Raw genomic sequence first — 17,576 nt, forward strand, 5'->3', positions numbered from 1 at the left:
ATACAGTATAATAAAATTAGAGTTTGAGCAGAAATTGTTTTATTTTTTATCAACTCATTGTATTTATCACACATTACAGTCTTGCAAATAAATGTTAGCATAATAACTATACAAAATCAAGAGCTGAATTACATTTGTTATACTGAGTTCAGTTTTACCACTAAAGCGCTTCATTTACGACAAATTTCCCAGTTTCTCGGTTTGTATTCAACCTTTTAAAAGACCATTGCCCAGGCGAGATAATGGATGGACGCTCAAAACGATGAGTTTCCAATCGCATACTTCATAATCTGATTAGTGTGCTCTTTATATTTACTGCCTAGCAGAATTATTTATTACTGTTAATTATTAGCTATCACTATCTCTTAATTATTTTTTTTTTCTTACACAAACACAGAAGAATACTTGAGAATATTCAGTGTATTTTGAACAAGTCTATATAAACCATGGTTTACTATAATTTTGATACAGATCATTGATTTAAGCCTTTAAAACTTTAAAACTTTATGTGACAAATATGCGATGTGCGCATATATGGACATGATGCTGTCATATCACTGCCATATTTAGACACATCACACTTTATTTTGCCAAACTAGTGTAGACAAAGCGTATAACATATGATGGAATGTAGTTAAAAGAAGCTTTGTTAATATAATGCTCTACCAGCACAGATCTAATGCAAGTCTTAACTGTATAACAAAAGCGTTTTGGCAGTGGACTTTATACCTGAACTAGTCTGCAAATTATTTCAAGATTAATTGACAAACTGTACCATATTTACGGTAATTATTTGCAGATCACCATTGATATCTGTTCTTGTTTACAAAGTTTTCTTGCCTTATTCTTCTTACCATCATAATTCAGGACAAATAACACACATGAAATAAACCCTGACTTGCTATTTACAGTAAGCAATTGCCAACAAATTAATAATTAATCTAGCACCATTGAGTTGGCATTTTATTTCTGTATGAATAAACAATACCCATACATTCTGTATATAAAACCATGATTAAATTACTGAAGTTGTCTGCTGAAACTTTAATGCTGTCTTCAGAACAAAGCCTTAAAAAGGGCCTGTTTTTTTTCTAGAATGGATGACTATAAATAGATAAATACTGTATTTACATTTGTCCTACAGAAAGCTAATTCATATACAGTATATTACTTTTAGAAAGCAAAAAGAAACCAAGTTCCATTCAACAGTTAGCTATCCTATATAGTGATGATAATCTTTTATTTTTTATGTCATTCGATGAAAATAATATTTTTTTAAATCCAATCAAATGGCTTCATGAATAAACAATAATATTTAAATAAAAATTGTATTGATATTGACGTCATTTGATTGGACGAATATGGTAAAAATTGTAATCCTTTCAAGGATGAAAACTTGTGTCAATTGTTTTTCTGCAGGAAAATGTATAGTGTATTTTTTTATACAGTATATCTATCTAATGCAATTGTTATAAATCGTCTATATGTAGTATTTATCAGGCCAATATAGTACAGTAGCTAATCAAGTCATTTAAATGCTTTTAACACAGTTTAAACAAACTTCGCTATTTATACTTTAAAAGGTGCTGCACAATATTATTGAAATGAATACCAAATATTAGACAGTTAGTCTACTCTTGTGCCAGTTAATATTTTAATCAAAGGTCACCATAGGTTTATTAAACTATTGACCTGAAAGAAATATTGTTATGAATTAATAATTTCTAACCCTCATATAATAGTTGTGAACTTCAAAATGAGTTCAATTATGTAATTATTGATTCATATGATTTTTTTTTAAATTAACCCTTCAAAAACGTGCTCAGTTCTTCTTTCCGTGACCGACGAATTCATCCATACTTTGAAGAACGCCGAAAAAGTTTGCAACTTTGAGCAGTACTTCCACTGGCAAAATTCTGTGAAAAAAATAGTATGAATGAATTTAATTCACTTTTTATTTAAATGAGTTTATTCTTATAATCCTCTCTTTTCTCAGCTTTCTGATATTGAAAACACTTATTTTTTCTACTTTATTTTAGCTAAAGGTATTTTTAAATGATGAAAAATACTGATAGCTATACTCAAAATTGCCTTGTACTGCAGTATTGTTATTTGAAAGGTGAAAGTAATAAATGTTTATTGCCTGTGAACTCTGTTAGCTGTAAAATATTAGAGCCATCACCAATGCTTTATGAGCGATGTAACAAACTCCTCTGATTTTAAAGTGTTAATACTATAAGATATTAGTGGGAAACAAGCTTAAAGCATATAAAACAAACACTTGATTTCTTAACATTAAGCTGCTTTCACATTGCGAAAATATTGCGAGCGTTGAGCTTGCTTTGACATTGATAGCATGAATTCGGTATAAATCCAATGTCATAAGATAAATTGGCCTTAAACCTTTTTACTCGGGGTACCCGAGTCTAGGACTTACTCATTTTCTCCTCCATCTGGACACTATTGAGTAAAAAGTGCGATTTTTAAAGTACTACTCCTCCCTTATTAGTTGTAGTATTGAGCTGGGATTTAGCATGAATATACTACAGGGACATGTCCTCAAATCTATAGATTTTTAAATTTCAAACCGGATGCAGCCATATGACGTCTCGAAGATGATACCATATAGCCGTATTTGGTAGGTTATTGATGTGTATGTGACGTCGCATCCCGTCTTATGACGTCATTACAGCTTCATTTGCTGTATCCCGAGTATCACACATTCGTGCTTTTTTGTTAATTAATTTGTTTAATTAAGAAGCCACAATGTGCAACACACACCACAGCGTTATGTAGTTATATGCGGCTTCTTGGCGTAGTGGTTATCACGTTTGCTTAACACGCAGAAGGTACCTGGTTCGAGCCCGGGCGAAACCTTTTTTTCCTTAAATTTATGGTGAAATATACTGTATATGTAATATGATAATTATACAGAGTATATCAAATTTTTATTATTTTTTAAAATACTTATTTTGTGTAATCGGTAATTATCACTTTTACACATGTTTATTTTGCTTTGTGCTTATTACCATTTATTTGTAATTTAAATGGATTAAAAAACTTTCTGTAACCCACATTTTTAGTGTAAGAGGTTTCGTAGTGTAGTGGTTGTCAAGTCTGCTTAACACGCAGAAGGTCCCGGTTCGAGCCCTGGCGAAACCTATTTTTCTTTAACTTTATGGTGAAATATACTGTATACGTAATATGATATAGAGTATCTCGTTTTATTACTCGGGGTACCTGAGTCTAGGACTCTCTCATCTTTTCCTCTTCTTCTTCCATCCGGACACTATTGAGCAAAAAGTGCGATTTATAAAGTACTACTCCTCCCTTATTCGTTGTAGTATTGAGCTCGGATTTAGCATGAATATACTACAGGGACATGTCCTCAAAACTATAGAGCCGGATTTTTTAATTTCATACCGGATGCAGCCATATGACGTCTCGAAGATGGTACCGTATAGCCGTATTTGGTAGCGCGGTTATTGATGTGTATGTGACATTACATCCGGTCTTATGACGTCATTACAGCTTCTTTCGCTGTACCCCGAGTATTGCACATTCGTGCTTGTTTTTTATGTTTACCAGTAAGTGATCTATGGAACCCACACCACTATTCCAATCAACAGGTCAAACATGTTGGTGTTAAACGTTGTATAAGAATACACAGTGTAACATTAGTAACATCAATTAATGTTAAGCTCTGTTTACACTATCAAACTAGTTTGACAAAAAAAAGTGTGATGTGTCCAAATATGGTATTGTGTGTCCATATATGGGCATATCACATTTTTGTTGTCATATAAAGTTTGATAGTGTAGACAGAGCTTTATGTACAAGCGAGAATCTTTCAATTCACTAATATCACATACTGGGACATTTTGGTGGGTCATGGTAGTGGTACAGTATGGTAGACAAAATACTCTATCAATAAAATATGTTAAAATACACAAGAAATTACAAGAAGCACAACAATAAACATGATATGGCAGGTACCATGGATTTAATTTGAAGAGATACATAGCTTGTCTTCTCCATGCATGCGAGATACTCACGTTTTAAGATACACAAAAACGTGCATGATCCAAGGTAAGACTAAAACCTCTTGATTAGTGACGACAGCATCTACCACTCTCTTGCCAACAGATGTGGGTGACAGGCTAGGTAGTATGAATGGATATCTATAATGAAAAGTATACAATGTTCTAGTACCAATATCCAAAGTAATCTCAATGGGCCTTTTGCTTGAATGAACATTAGAATGGGTTTATGAAATATGTGGAGTGAAAAAAAGACAGCAAACTACACCATTATTTATGTGATGCTCTTAGAGTTGCTCTAAGTTGTTCTAGTTTTAGTTGTTGTTGTTGTTGTTATTATTTCTTTACTATGTGTACCACTAGTCAATGGCACATAGTACAGCATCTCGGTCTGTATTCTAGCTCAAATATTATACATATGAAACGCCAAAATAATCATCATAAGTCAAATCACTGTCTAGAACCTAGACCAGATGTGTTTCATGAATAGAAAGGTAAATGAACAAATATTTTCTTGATACGGATAGTCTGTGAATATTAGGAATAAAAAAAGTTGTTTTTGAGATGTTCCATAAAAATATTCAAATTGTAAGTTGTTGCAATTGGTATTTTTTTAAATTTTAAATAGCCGCCTATAAAATAAAGTTGTCAAATTGAAAAAAAAGCCCTTTAACATTTGCCACAATATTTTTTATGAACTAAAACAGATATTTATTTGAGCTAATTTCCTGTTTTGCATAAATTCACCCAAATTCCTTCTTTTCTATAAAGCTCTGTCTACTATATTCCATGTACCGTACTGTAGCCTTCTTTAAAATTACCAACATTAACAGGTCAATGCTACTGTAGCAGCTGAAGCAGTTCTCAAAGCAGCAGCATTGATGTTCAAAGATATTAAACAAAATTTCAAAACTGTAGTAACAGGCATGATCAATGCTGCAAAACAGATTATAATTTATAGCAATTTTCAACAATCAAAACTCTTTTTGCTCTCCAACAAAAACAAAAGGCTGTTCACACAATCTCTCTAATTAATAAATATTATTAAACAGTCAAATAGAAGCCCTCTTTTTGTATACACTATTAAAGGGGAAACTTTCCTGTGAAACAACAAGGGGAAACACTATTTCCAGCCCCCTATTCAGGGACCTATTAAGGCGACTTTGTTGGGTCCTGAAGGTATCCTCTAAATACTGTGGAGTTCTACTACACTGTATACAGACCTGCCAACATTTACAATGCAAGTGGAACAGCAGTGTAATGTCTGGCTTTAAATATTTTACAATGGGTGCACCTTCCATCCAGATTAAAGTTAACTTTAAAACAGAGTACAGTTAGGAAAGGGGAAAAAAGAATCAGAATAAATTGCTACTGTAAACGTTATCAACATTGTTTACAGTAGAACTCCTACTTATACAGTTAAATAATAGTCCCCTGAATAGGGGTTGGCTTGTTTGTAGTGTTAAAACATTATTTTCCCCTCTACCTACAGTATTCTCCAGGAAGTGTGCAATAGGGGTGTGTCTACTGAATGCTTTTGGATATAATTTCTTATTGTGCATTTTTATCCATAGGTGTAAAAACATCTGTTCTAAGTCAAGAATAATGGGATTTGTATAATGTATGGATACAGTTAAGACAAACATTCATGGAAACCTAAAACCGAATAAAATGAACACCTTTTTATAAAATTCAAACAATATTCAAGGTACTATAGAATATTCAACTATAATTTTACTTTGTGCAAACTAACCTACAGTATTTTTTGTATGTTTGATCAAAAGGGCATTAAAGGTAATTATAATATCACCCCTGGATACAGTATATTCAATTTGTGTATTTGCCCCAATTATGAAAGATCAAACGTGTGATTGATGGTGTTATTCATTTAGAAGCCAGCACAATGCTTTGCAAGGGTAAATAAACTCTTTATCAAACTTGGTCAAAAAAGATTAAAGATTATACAGATTGCAATTCATTGATATTCATGAGTTTGTGTGTAGATTAGTCTACTTGGGATGTTAATGAATACATTGACATGATTTATATCAATTTTGTTTTAGCATAAATACATATTATATACAGATAACTAATCTAAGTCTATGAACACAGCTGCAAATAGACATACTATAAATACATTAACATTTTCTAATAGAATACTTCTCCATATAGGCCTCTTGGTCAAAATAAAATACAAAAAAAAGTAGTATATTTATAGTAACAGGATCTGGCCTGATAGATACATTATATCATCTCTCAATCGTTTGTGGATAATATTTGGGTATATTATTTTCAACAATAAAGAAAAGTTTAATTTTATATAGCATATGCTGCACCATATTTCAGTTCAATTATTAATATTTCGTCAAGCACTCTGGCTCGAAAATTGTCTTGCTTGTCACTTATATAAACATAAGAAAATATGATAAAATGGCTAAAATACAGACAGTACAACAGGGTCAGAATACAAATGCAACAATACTAACATTTCAAGAAAGGTTAAAACAAAAAAATATCATATGGTTAGAGTTCATATACAGTATGTATATAAAAATTGGATTTAAAAAATGTTCTCCTGACAAAGTTTTCATTAAAAAGCCTCATGAGTCGTATTTATTAATATGTAACCATGTAATGTTTCAGAGAGCATAAACATTCCCTCCTCCACAACCCCATCTTTTTCTCCATGATGCAACTAATACAGAATACTAACTTTATTTTGACACCTTTGAACATTTCTGTAGTGATGTGATACGGGTTAACCAGGGTGAATTTCACGTCTGTAGCGCCCTCAGCTAGAGCTTCTAAGCACACCGATTCATGGAAACCCTGCGCTGCAAACTTGCTCATACAGTAGTCGCTAAGTCTAACAAGCCCAAAATTGCCAGCAATACTCGCAATGGTTACAACATGTCCATGGTTGGTTGATATCATATGCGGCAAAAAAGCTTTAATCATCTAAAATTAAAACAAAACGAAAATAAAAAAATGGTTTAATTAAAAAAACTGCAAAAATGAATTTCAAGAAGCTGTATATAATTGCAGCATGTTGCAGGGGGGGAATACTGTCATATGGGTTTGTGGGGAGTTGGGTTTCGAGGGCCGGACACCAACCTTCTCAGTATAGCGAACAGTAGGTGGATTGGAATTATTTATACATTATTAAGCGGTTGTTAAAGATAGTCTTCGAGACAGTGTAGTTATTGTAGAAGGGCACAATAATAATATTATTGTTAAACATTTCATTCAGCACTGTATTACAAAAACAAAGATATTTTTTATATTTTATAATAAAAAGGAAACGAAAGTCTCACTCACCCAAACGTGAGCTAGTGAGTTTATCTCTATTGTTTTAATAATGGATTCGTCTGGAATATCCATCAGTCGTTTTCCCGAAACAATACCCGCATTGTTTACCAAAATATCTATCTCCCCTACTTCCTCTTTCACTTTTCGTGCAACACGATAGACATCTTCACGTTTAGATACATCGCATTTAAAAGTAGAAACCTTAGCTCCGATTTCCTTGACAGCATCAGCAGTTTTCCTATTAGCTACATCATTTATATCCCACAGCACTAATTCAGCACCCTTTCGGGCAAATTGTGTAGCGATATGAAATCCTAGGCCTCCGCCAGCTCCAGTAATGAGCACACGTTCTCCGGCCACGGACTTGGCAATCCAAGAGGCTGGAAGAAAAAATCGCAATGTCGAGCGTAGTATCTCCCATAATATCTGTAAATTTAGTATAATGAAATCAGCAATGGCATTCATTTTGTTGCAGGGTGTTAAATCGTTGGCCTAAGTATCTATAATCAGTAGTAAGCTAGGCCTAGATATAGGCCTAGTATCAAAGTACAGTGCGCACTAAATAATAGTAAAAATAGGCTATTATTATACACGCATCAAACACACACACAAACCACACACCGCGAAAAATAAAACTTCAAGTTGAGTTGAAAATGTATGTCAAAGTTCAGAATGGTACATTATTACGTACACGTCGTCAGCTTGATTTATGAAGTGATTGGATAAAAAAAACAATGTTCAGAAGAGAAAGCACATGGCATGTCTCCGTGGGGGGCGGGGCTATTATAAAGATATTATGTCAAAATACTATACTACCCATGGAGCTATAACATTTTATAGCTCTATGACTACACTATATAGATTTATAAAGCGCTTTTCCAAAACAAAATTAATTAGAGCAGTATATAAGGACAAAATTATTTCCTAAGGGAAAAGAAAACTTTTTCTTCTAAATACATTATTAATGTGTATTTATATATTTTTTTCATATAATTTGATATCTTAAATATGTCTATTTTTGTGTCTATGTAATTTTTACACATACATACACTAACAGTCACTACAAGGATATGGATCTAATGCATGCAGTTTATATTATATTAAGACCAAAAAACAATACTCAACAAACTGAATATTATGTCGCATACTGTATTTTTTGTTTGAATTAATTATTTTTAATCGTATTTTAATTGTATTTTACACTGGCCTATTTTACCAATTAATGGCATGTATCATTTTTTTTTTTTTTGATGTATTGTCTTTTTGCCTGAGAAAAATTAATTTCCATTTTAAGTGAACCCCTTAAACTTTTAGGTTGATTTTATCAAATTTGTATAATAAAAATATAATAATATATTAATAATTATATTTGAAATAGTGTATTAATTGAAATTTGTATATTCAATTCAATTCAACAACAACATTTAGTTCATCAATGGCTCAGTATAACTAACAAATAGTAAAAAAGATATCAAATAGATTGATATAAAGAAACCATAATAGGATCATTACTAGAAGATCTTGAAAGAAGAAAATCTTGTCACGTAAGACCCTTTTAGAGTAATGATTTATACATTGTTGATTTACAGACTAAACAAATCAAAATTTGATCAATAAAATCAATAAAACAAACAAAAAACAGAATAGTAATATAAATAATAATAGTTATATTCATGAACGCTTTAATACAATGATAGGAAATATCTTTTTAATTTATTCCGAAAGGTAAAAAGAGAAGTTTTAATAGTGACATATTTACTACTTAGCAATATTCTAGAGGGCGGTAATATAAGCCATTGATTTTATATTATAATACAGATATTTTAACGAAGAAAGAGAAAATGATTTTTATATCTAAATGATTCAATATAAATAATTTTATAATTTATATATTTTATTCCTTTGGTAGTTATGAGATTTAAAATAAATTAACAATAAATTATTTAGATACAAAATTGTTTAGAATCAAGTGGCCTTTTCTCTAGTACAAACATGGCGGATAAGTATGTTCTGAACTGTCTGCTAAAAATCGTTGTTAATCTATGAAATCCATTAGTTAATTAAATATTTCGATTACATACATTGAATTGTTTAAACTAATACCTATATTTAATGTGTTTTTGTGCGTTTATAACAATAAGATAACAATTTGTAAAGTAGTTTCAGTTAGCGATATACACTGGGTACGGTATAGGCCTAGGCAAAAGGCAACGAACAATCATCGCGTGTACTTTGATAATATGCCCGAGTGTTGAATATAATGCCAGTAGGCTTGTCCTACATTCTTGGATCACTACATTTATTATTTAATTCTACTCCACTATAAATTCATATTCGTGTGTTCGGCGTTCCTGTCTGAGACTAAGAAAGAGGTCAGGTAGCTGTTGAAATTCACTACCGCCGCACCAGTCATACGTAGGCCTAGTCGTAGGCTAACGTAGATAGATAGGAAGTGTAGGCCTAGGCCCAGAATGGACTAGACCTACAATCAATAGTGTAGAAGTAGAAAACAGCAATCAATAGTAGGATTCAATGCTTGCATCATTTTTTTTATATTCTAGGAAGCTCCAGCAAGTACCTGAGACCCTCCTCAAAAAGAGGAAGAAGAACTTAACTGAAAAGGCCAGAAAGGTTCAGGCACGTCTCCTAAACAAGAAATCATCAGAAAAGAAGAGAAAAGTAATCTTCAAGCGCGCCGAGCAGTATATCCGTGAATACCGCCGCAAAGAACGTGATGAGATTCGAATGAAACGTCAAGCCAGAGCGGCTGGAAACTTTTACGTTCCAGGAGAAGCCAAGTTGGCATTTGTTGTCAGAATTCGAGGGTAAAAAATAGCATTTTTTAAACAACAATAATAGATGGATAAAACATACAATGTATAATATTAATAATAATAAGATTTATACAGCGCACAAATCCACAAAAGTGCTCAAGGCGCTTGTGAAAACCATGAAACCAAATAACCTTAAACCTAAAAACAACTGATAATTTTGACAAAAGAAACCAAAATAAAAACAAGACCAATCGAACCCACATCACTGCTTCCGTTTACAAGCAATTTAAGGTGCATGTATGGGAGACATGATGGAGGAAAAATTGTGAAATATTGAATGGGAAAATTTATATGCACAAAGTATATACACAGAAAATTTATCCCTGGTTTTGAACATACTATAAGTCTCTGCTTTATTTTTCGAAAGCTAGTTTTTTATAAAAATTTTTAATTAAACACAATTAAATTAATTAAATGAATAATTGTTTCTATTGGTTTCCTTACTACACAGTATTAATGGTGTGAGTCCTCGAGTAAAGAAGATCTTGCAGTTACTTCGTTTACGACAGATCCACAATGGTATATTCATCCGCCTCAACCATGCAACTCTTCAAATGCTCCGACTTGTTGAACCATACATCGCTTGGGGGTAAGTTGAAAAATGTGCCCTAGTATAATTTCCTAAACTGGAAGTTATTTTATGTTAAAGGTGGGTGGGCTTGCACCCAGTGTGGATGATTCCATTATGCACTTGTCAATTGTATGACCCATTATACAACCCCCGTACAAATAATTATTGATTCGGGGGTGCGTCAAAAATCCTAAATGGTACATCACATCAATGAACAATGGTATTTCGATGTCCGTCAATTTATCACCCACCATTTAAACAACATGGTAATTGTTCAAAATGGGCATCATGGTCACTTAAAGGTAAGTCACTTCTTTTATGCAGGAGTGCGGCATGGTATTCTAAAGGTATGACGCACATCGGACAAATGACGTACCTCTAATGGGGTCATATAGTGGGTCATACAATTGACAAGTACATTGGTCCTAACTTGTAAGTGATCCATATAAAAGTTATTATTGCAAAATTGCGTGGTTGGTAGATTATCCTTGTTTAAATTCTAACTTCTGTTTTTCAGATACCCAAATTTGAAGACTGTGCGTGAATTGATCTACAAACGTGGATATGGAAAGGTTGACAGAAGACGTGTAGCTATTACCGACAACTCTGTTATTGAAGGCACACTAGGTATGTAACCATTTGACAAAAAAACAATCTAGATACTATGCGGTACTGGGAAATTGGGTGGACATTGGAAAGTCTAAATCACATTATCTATAATCTTGTCATTTTATTTTGTAGGCAACCTTGGAATTATCTGTGTTGAAGATCTTATTCACGAGATATTCACAGTTGGACCCAATTTCAAGAAAGCTAATAATTTCATATGGCCATTCAAGCTGAGCTCACCGCGAGGTGGATACAAAAAGAAGGGCAATCACTTTGTTGAAGGTGGAGATTATGGAAACAGGGAAGACAAAATAAACAACTTTGTCGCTCAGATGAATTAAAAACACAAACAAAAGATAACTGGAGCTTATATTGTCTAAAAAAAAAGTAACATCTTAAATGGTAAAAATGTATTGGTTTGGTAACAAATAAAACTGTATGCTACCTGACATAATAAAATATAAAAAAACTGAATAGAAATCTTGTTTTAATTTACAGTACAGTTGTCTTCAATCATTTTAAACCATGACAACATTTATTTGTTATTTCTTATTACAGACTGGGGGAAAGCTAAGCTTTGAATTGCGTTGCCATAAAGTTGTTATTCACCTTTGACCATTTATTCACTCTTAAACAGATTTTCTACTAGGCGAATCTGTTTGCATGAATCCGTTTGCAGACAACAACAAAATCGCTACCCTTTCCACTACAACAAAAGTGAATAGCAGTGATTTTCATGCTCATCTCATGTCTGCTGAGCTTTTCGATTCACATGATTTGTTGTGCAGTTTTTCACTTAGCAAAAAGTAGAAACAAGTCTAGATACCAATTTCGCTATAACGCAAAGAACTAGGATTCGTTGCAGAGAGAGGTTTGGAAGATGGAAACAAATTCGCCCAGTGGAAAGTTGCTTAACATGCAAAAATGTTGTACATATTGTAGCAAAATAATTAATTACTATATTAACACTACTGACTGTACGTTTTATTTGCTTGATGAATTATTGTATTCATGACTTAAGATTATTCAATAATATTCATAATTGTGTACATTCTATAAAATGCCATGTGCAGCTGGCTAATCATACTGTATACAAAAGAAGATTACGCCCTCTATAATTAAAAATTTGTCAATAAAATCCCGGCCCACACAACACCACGTCGCGTAAAACTGCTGCCTCCTCTCGATCCTGCTGCCTGCATGCTGCATGCGCTGTGTCCCCGTGTGTAGCTAGTAGTAGGCCTATACAAAACTAGCGGGCTGCGGCTGCCGTGCTAGCAATCAACAAGCAGTAGGTGACTTTCTCTTCTTAATTAATATAGTATTAGCTACGTTATGGAATAAGGTAGGCCTGCTAGAGGGGCCTAACTCTATATTGGCCTAGGATAGGCCTTCAGGCTAGCTTAGCTAGTTAGGCTGGAATTCGTTAGGCCTAGGCTAGCCTATACACTCTACACATTAGCTAGCCTATCTCTAGGCCTACTAGCTAGCTAGGCTAGACCAGGCCTACTAGGACTAGCCTAGGCCTAGCTAGCTAGGATAGGCCGAAATACTCGCACGCGTAGTAGCTAACCTATGCCATGCATAGATCTCATCTTTAGTTTCGTCTAACTAGGGCCTAGCTAGCTAGGCAGGCCTACAAAATAACGCAAGCGACTGCCCCTCTTTTTTTTTAAAACAGTAGGACTGACCGAAAAGTTGAATACAAAAAAAAACCTACAACTTCAACTTGTTTCCCATGTCAGTCTCTGCTCAGACAGAGACTCTGCTTCTGCTGTGCATTCAATATTTATGGTTTAATGCAAACGCATGTTACCTGTATTTGTATGTAAAAGTCATGGTAAATTTTGGAGGTAACCTAATGGATGAATTTTTCAAACTGCATATTTTAAATTTAGTGACCTTCAATAGAACAATTAGGCCTACTATAACAAAGGTTTGTCCCTGAAATGTCCAGTATCTTTAATTGAAGGAAATTAACCTAATTACCTGTATTACTATTAATTATACAGTACTGTACACTCTCATTTTAATTGGCAGCAATCCTTATTATTTTACATGTTTAGGCCTAGGTTTGTTTGCTGTGTTGAAAAAGATTTAATGCTCAAAATGTACACCATGTGATTCCAAAAGAAAATAAAATTTGTCGGTTACTTTAATACAACTTGTGTAAGCCACTTCAGTTTTACACTATGTGAACATGCCCTAAATATATTTCAAATTTAAATTTAATTCTTTTTTTTATTTTTCAGGTAAATCAATAAAATCACAAATTTATATGGATAATACAAAAATAATGTGAAATTTATAACTTTTCAACCCTCATCGAAATGAGTTATGACGAACAAAAACATGTCTTTACATCAAGACTCTGGAGGACTTTTAAACAATGCCAAAACTGCAGAGATGCAAGTGCAACCAACTTCAGAGACAATATCTCCAGAACCAGTACACGAATCTCTAGAGTTCTTCTATGGAGGAGGTGCTGCTTTTATAAACATCATGGTTACTTTTCCGCTAAACAAAGTTCTTTTTCGGCAGCAACTACACGGCATCGGTGTCGAGAGAGCCTTTGCGCAGTTGCAACGAGAAGGCCCGGCAATGATTTTTCGCGGTGTGTTACCACCGTTATTACAAAAGACAACATCAACAGCACTGATGTTTGGACTATATGATCAATATTCTAAAATGATTAGACACCAATTTCCATCTATTCCTGTTTCTTCAGCTAAAATGTTGGCAGCAGTTTTTTCAGGTGAGATACTGCATTTTTTTCTTTTGGTAATTTAAACACAATAACTCTGTTTCATACGTACAGTATTTATACTGTGTTAATACAAAAATACTCTCAAGCATACAGTATCATGCTTGCATGTTTCTTTAAATTAGTTACTGTAGAACGGGATAGTAAAAATGCTTTGTTGTGCAAAGTTGAAATAAATGTCATACCACATACATATCGATTTAGAGGTTTTGTTTGCACCTATAAAAAACACAAAAATACAAGCCACATTGACAAAAACCACCAACATTCTTTTTCCTGATCAATACATTATAAGAATGTAATTGAATGTAAATTTAAATAATTATTTTTAATAAACTATAAAAATAGTAGTTCTTTATTATTTAGATTATTTGTTTTTATTTAGGAACATCCGAAGCTATTCTTGTTCCATTTGAACGCGTTCAAACTGTTCTCCAAGACAACCGTCAAAAACATTATCGTAACACAATACACGTCTTCAAAGAATTGTACTCCAAATACGGTATTAAAGAACTATATCGAGGACTAACCCCGATCCTTTTGCGAAATGGCCCAAGCAACGCTGTTTTCTTCGGTTTTCGTCATGAGCTGAAAGACTTGTTACCGGAAGCTCAAACACAGACTGGAAATATTTTAAATGACTTTGTGAGTGGTGCGGTTCTTGGTGCTAGTATTAGCACCGTTTGGTATCCTATAAATGTTGTAAAAACTCGCATGATGGTGAAGGTTGGTGGAGAGTACCTCTCATTTCGGCAAACGTTCTGGAATATTTATTACGAGCGAGGCAAACGTTTGTATAGTTTATTCTATGGTGTTCATCTTAACTTCAGTCGCGCATTGATTTCTTGGGGCATTATCAACGCATCTTATGAACTTCTCAAGCAAACATTTACACCTAGATAGGGATACTCCTTTATTTACACCTAGATAGGGATACTCCTTTATTTTCACCTAGATAGGGATATACTCCTTTATTTTCACCTAGATAGGGATGCTTATTTGGGTTTCCCTTAAAATAGAGATAATACTCTGAATTTATTTTCATTTATAGAGGAAGATGCTTATTCAAAGATGCTGCCTCATTGAATGCAATCAGTAAAATCTTTCAACCAATTAATTTATTCGTTTTTACTTTTTTAATTTTGACCTCAAAATGATTTTGTTTTGGTACCAGTAGCTTTGAAATCACTGTATGATTTCTCTACCATATTAATAAAAATTCATTATTTAATATTAAGAAAAATAATGAAAGTTTATTTTATTATTTTAATGGGAGAATTTGATGAAATACAGTTTAAAGAGTCAATCTTTCATTGAATTTACTGTGCAAAGCATTGTTTGTTTTTTAACAGGTCTGTATTTTTTAACATACAACATACTGCATTCAATTTTATTATTGTTATTAAAAGGCCCAACTTTCTGAGCAGTTCAAATATAGTAAAGTAGTTACCGACCGTGTCATCAATATATAACAAGGAGAAAATATCCCATCTCCAGTAACTATTTTTAGGCATTCAGTAATATTAGCAGGATGGTCATGCCTTATTTTAAACCAATAATTTGACCACTTAATTAGCCACTTGATAGGCGAGTGTTATTTTACTGTTGATGTATTTTTACTTTTTATTTCTAAACCCACTTTATACATGTAAATCTTTCAAAATTGTTAAATCAGCAATTATCATCGCTCATCAATATCAATTTAGGCAAGGTAATACTAATAGCTGAGCCCTGTTTTTTCAGGACAAACCTAATGCTTAAAATTGGTGAGAAACACTAAATTTACAGTAGAACTCAAATCAGGATATGTATAATTAATATCTGGAAAACACAATGTACCATCAATGTCCTCAAAATAAAAAAAATAAAACAATTTAATAGAAAGTACTGTACAGTATAAATTCCTTGATTTATTTGAAAGCGTCATTGAAACAATATTATTATGAATTTGGATCTCTACTGCGCCAGTGATGGATCCATGTTTCTAAAATATTGGATGCCAGGGGCATAACAATTATAAATCGACTATTAGACCGGGCGCCCGGAAGATTTATTCATGTGAAAAGATACAAAAGGTTTGATGATGTAGTTAGGTGCGTATTAGGGCGAGATGCAATATTCGACATTGCTGCCGGGTCACAGCCTGTACATAGGGCCTGTGGGGATCATAACATAGGGGGGTAAAAATGCATTTATTTATGTGAAGCGATACAAGGATAAACTTTTTTGGATATCATTCGCAGTGGGCTACTAATGATTACATCACCAATGACAGCAACTTTATCCTGTACGGGGCGCCAAACAGCAACATTTTAGGGCCACGCCCAAATGGGTTTATTCATGTGAAGCGATACAAGGTTGAATCTTTTTTTAATGGCAGCAGTATATATTGGGGATGGCAAAAACACCAATGACAGCAACTTTATCCTGTACATAAGCTCAGACAGCAGCCCCAAAGGTCCGCAGTTTCCCCCTATTCGGCTATATACTCGGCGCGTATGTCGTCTATTGGCGTTCATCTGAGTTAGAAATACGTGATACGGACTCGGACTGACAATAAATACACAGTAGAATGCTAAAACAATAAATAAAGAGAGCAGTTGTTTCCTGTACCAAATCATCAAACATCAAACTCTTAGGAACTCGCCCAAAATGGGTTTATCCATGAAGTGTGTAATCATTTTTGAAAAAAATGTTGTTTTTTTTTACTTTTTCGGTACACAGCAGCTCAAATACCCGAGGCTCCATTCGTGATCAACAATGTTGATAATACAAACACATTCACGATAACGAGTGACTTTTATTTTATAATTGAAATATATCTTTATTTTGGAATAATAAATAACACCAACAAAAACACTTAAAATAACCAACAGCAGATTTGTATTTTAGGGTATCATTTTGAACAATCAATATTATATCAAAATCATTATTTCACAACACAAAATAATATAATTTAAGAATATTTTTCAGATAAACTAATTAATAATTACACTCATAATGATCGACACCGGTACCGATTATTGTGCTTTATTATTATAACTCGATTTAAATATTGTTTTAATTACACACTAGACACTAGTGATATGTCTATATGAAAAAAGGCAATGAAATCTAAATTTGCAACATTTTTTACATAACATAACATAATAGTAAAGTAAATAATAGTTCGAATTCAACATAATCACTTAGAAAATTGGTAAGGTATAGATTAGACTATCGATTGCACACTATTACTGTATTTTTAATTCAATTTAAATTTAAAAAAAAGTAACAGTTTTCATGTGAATTAGACTGATAAAAACCAACAAATAACTTAATCTGCCAACATTTTAAACATCGTTACTTGTCCATAATGGATCGACTACTGTATCGATTACTGCACATTGTTTTACTTTAACTGAAACAAAGTCAAATTTTTAATTGTTACTGTACTAATATTAGACAGT

The 17,576-nt window shown here is 33.1% G+C and overlaps 3 protein-coding genes across 3 annotated transcripts; 2 read left to right on the top strand and 1 right to left on the bottom strand.

The window, feature by feature from the left end:
- Positions 1-17: 17 nt before the first annotated feature.
- Positions 18-7,933, bottom strand: LOC140055313 (epidermal retinol dehydrogenase 2-like). Its single transcript, XM_072100629.1, has 4 exons — positions 7,359-7,933; positions 6,754-6,998; positions 4,056-4,181; positions 18-1,916 (listed from the first exon to the last, which is right to left on the bottom strand). The coding sequence occupies exons 1-4, from the start codon at positions 7,812-7,814 to the stop codon at positions 1,823-1,825; spliced, it is 921 nt and encodes a 306-aa protein (XP_071956730.1). The 5' UTR covers positions 7,815-7,933; the 3' UTR covers positions 18-1,822.
- A 1,392-nt stretch (positions 7,934-9,325) lies between these two features.
- Positions 9,326-11,843, top strand: LOC140055321 (large ribosomal subunit protein uL30-like). Its single transcript, XM_072100639.1, has 5 exons — positions 9,326-9,352; positions 9,911-10,174; positions 10,635-10,772; positions 11,272-11,381; positions 11,496-11,843. The coding sequence occupies exons 1-5, from the start codon at positions 9,342-9,344 to the stop codon at positions 11,702-11,704; spliced, it is 732 nt and encodes a 243-aa protein (XP_071956740.1). The 5' UTR covers positions 9,326-9,341; the 3' UTR covers positions 11,705-11,843.
- Positions 11,844-12,517: 674 nt separating this feature from the next.
- LOC140046200 (mitochondrial nicotinamide adenine dinucleotide transporter SLC25A51-like) lies at positions 12,518-16,150 on the top strand. The gene is made up of 3 exons (XM_072090763.1): positions 12,518-12,654; positions 13,616-14,118; positions 14,513-16,150. The coding sequence occupies exons 2-3, from the start codon at positions 13,701-13,703 to the stop codon at positions 15,028-15,030; spliced, it is 936 nt and encodes a 311-aa protein (XP_071946864.1). The 5' UTR covers positions 12,518-12,654; positions 13,616-13,700; the 3' UTR covers positions 15,031-16,150.
- Positions 16,151-17,576: the final 1,426 nt, after the last annotated feature.

The sequence above is a fragment of the Antedon mediterranea genome, chromosome 1 (genome assembly GCF_964355755.1).
Source record: "Antedon mediterranea chromosome 1, ecAntMedi1.1, whole genome shotgun sequence".
NCBI lineage: Eukaryota > Metazoa > Echinodermata > Crinoidea > Comatulida > Antedonidae > Antedon > Antedon mediterranea.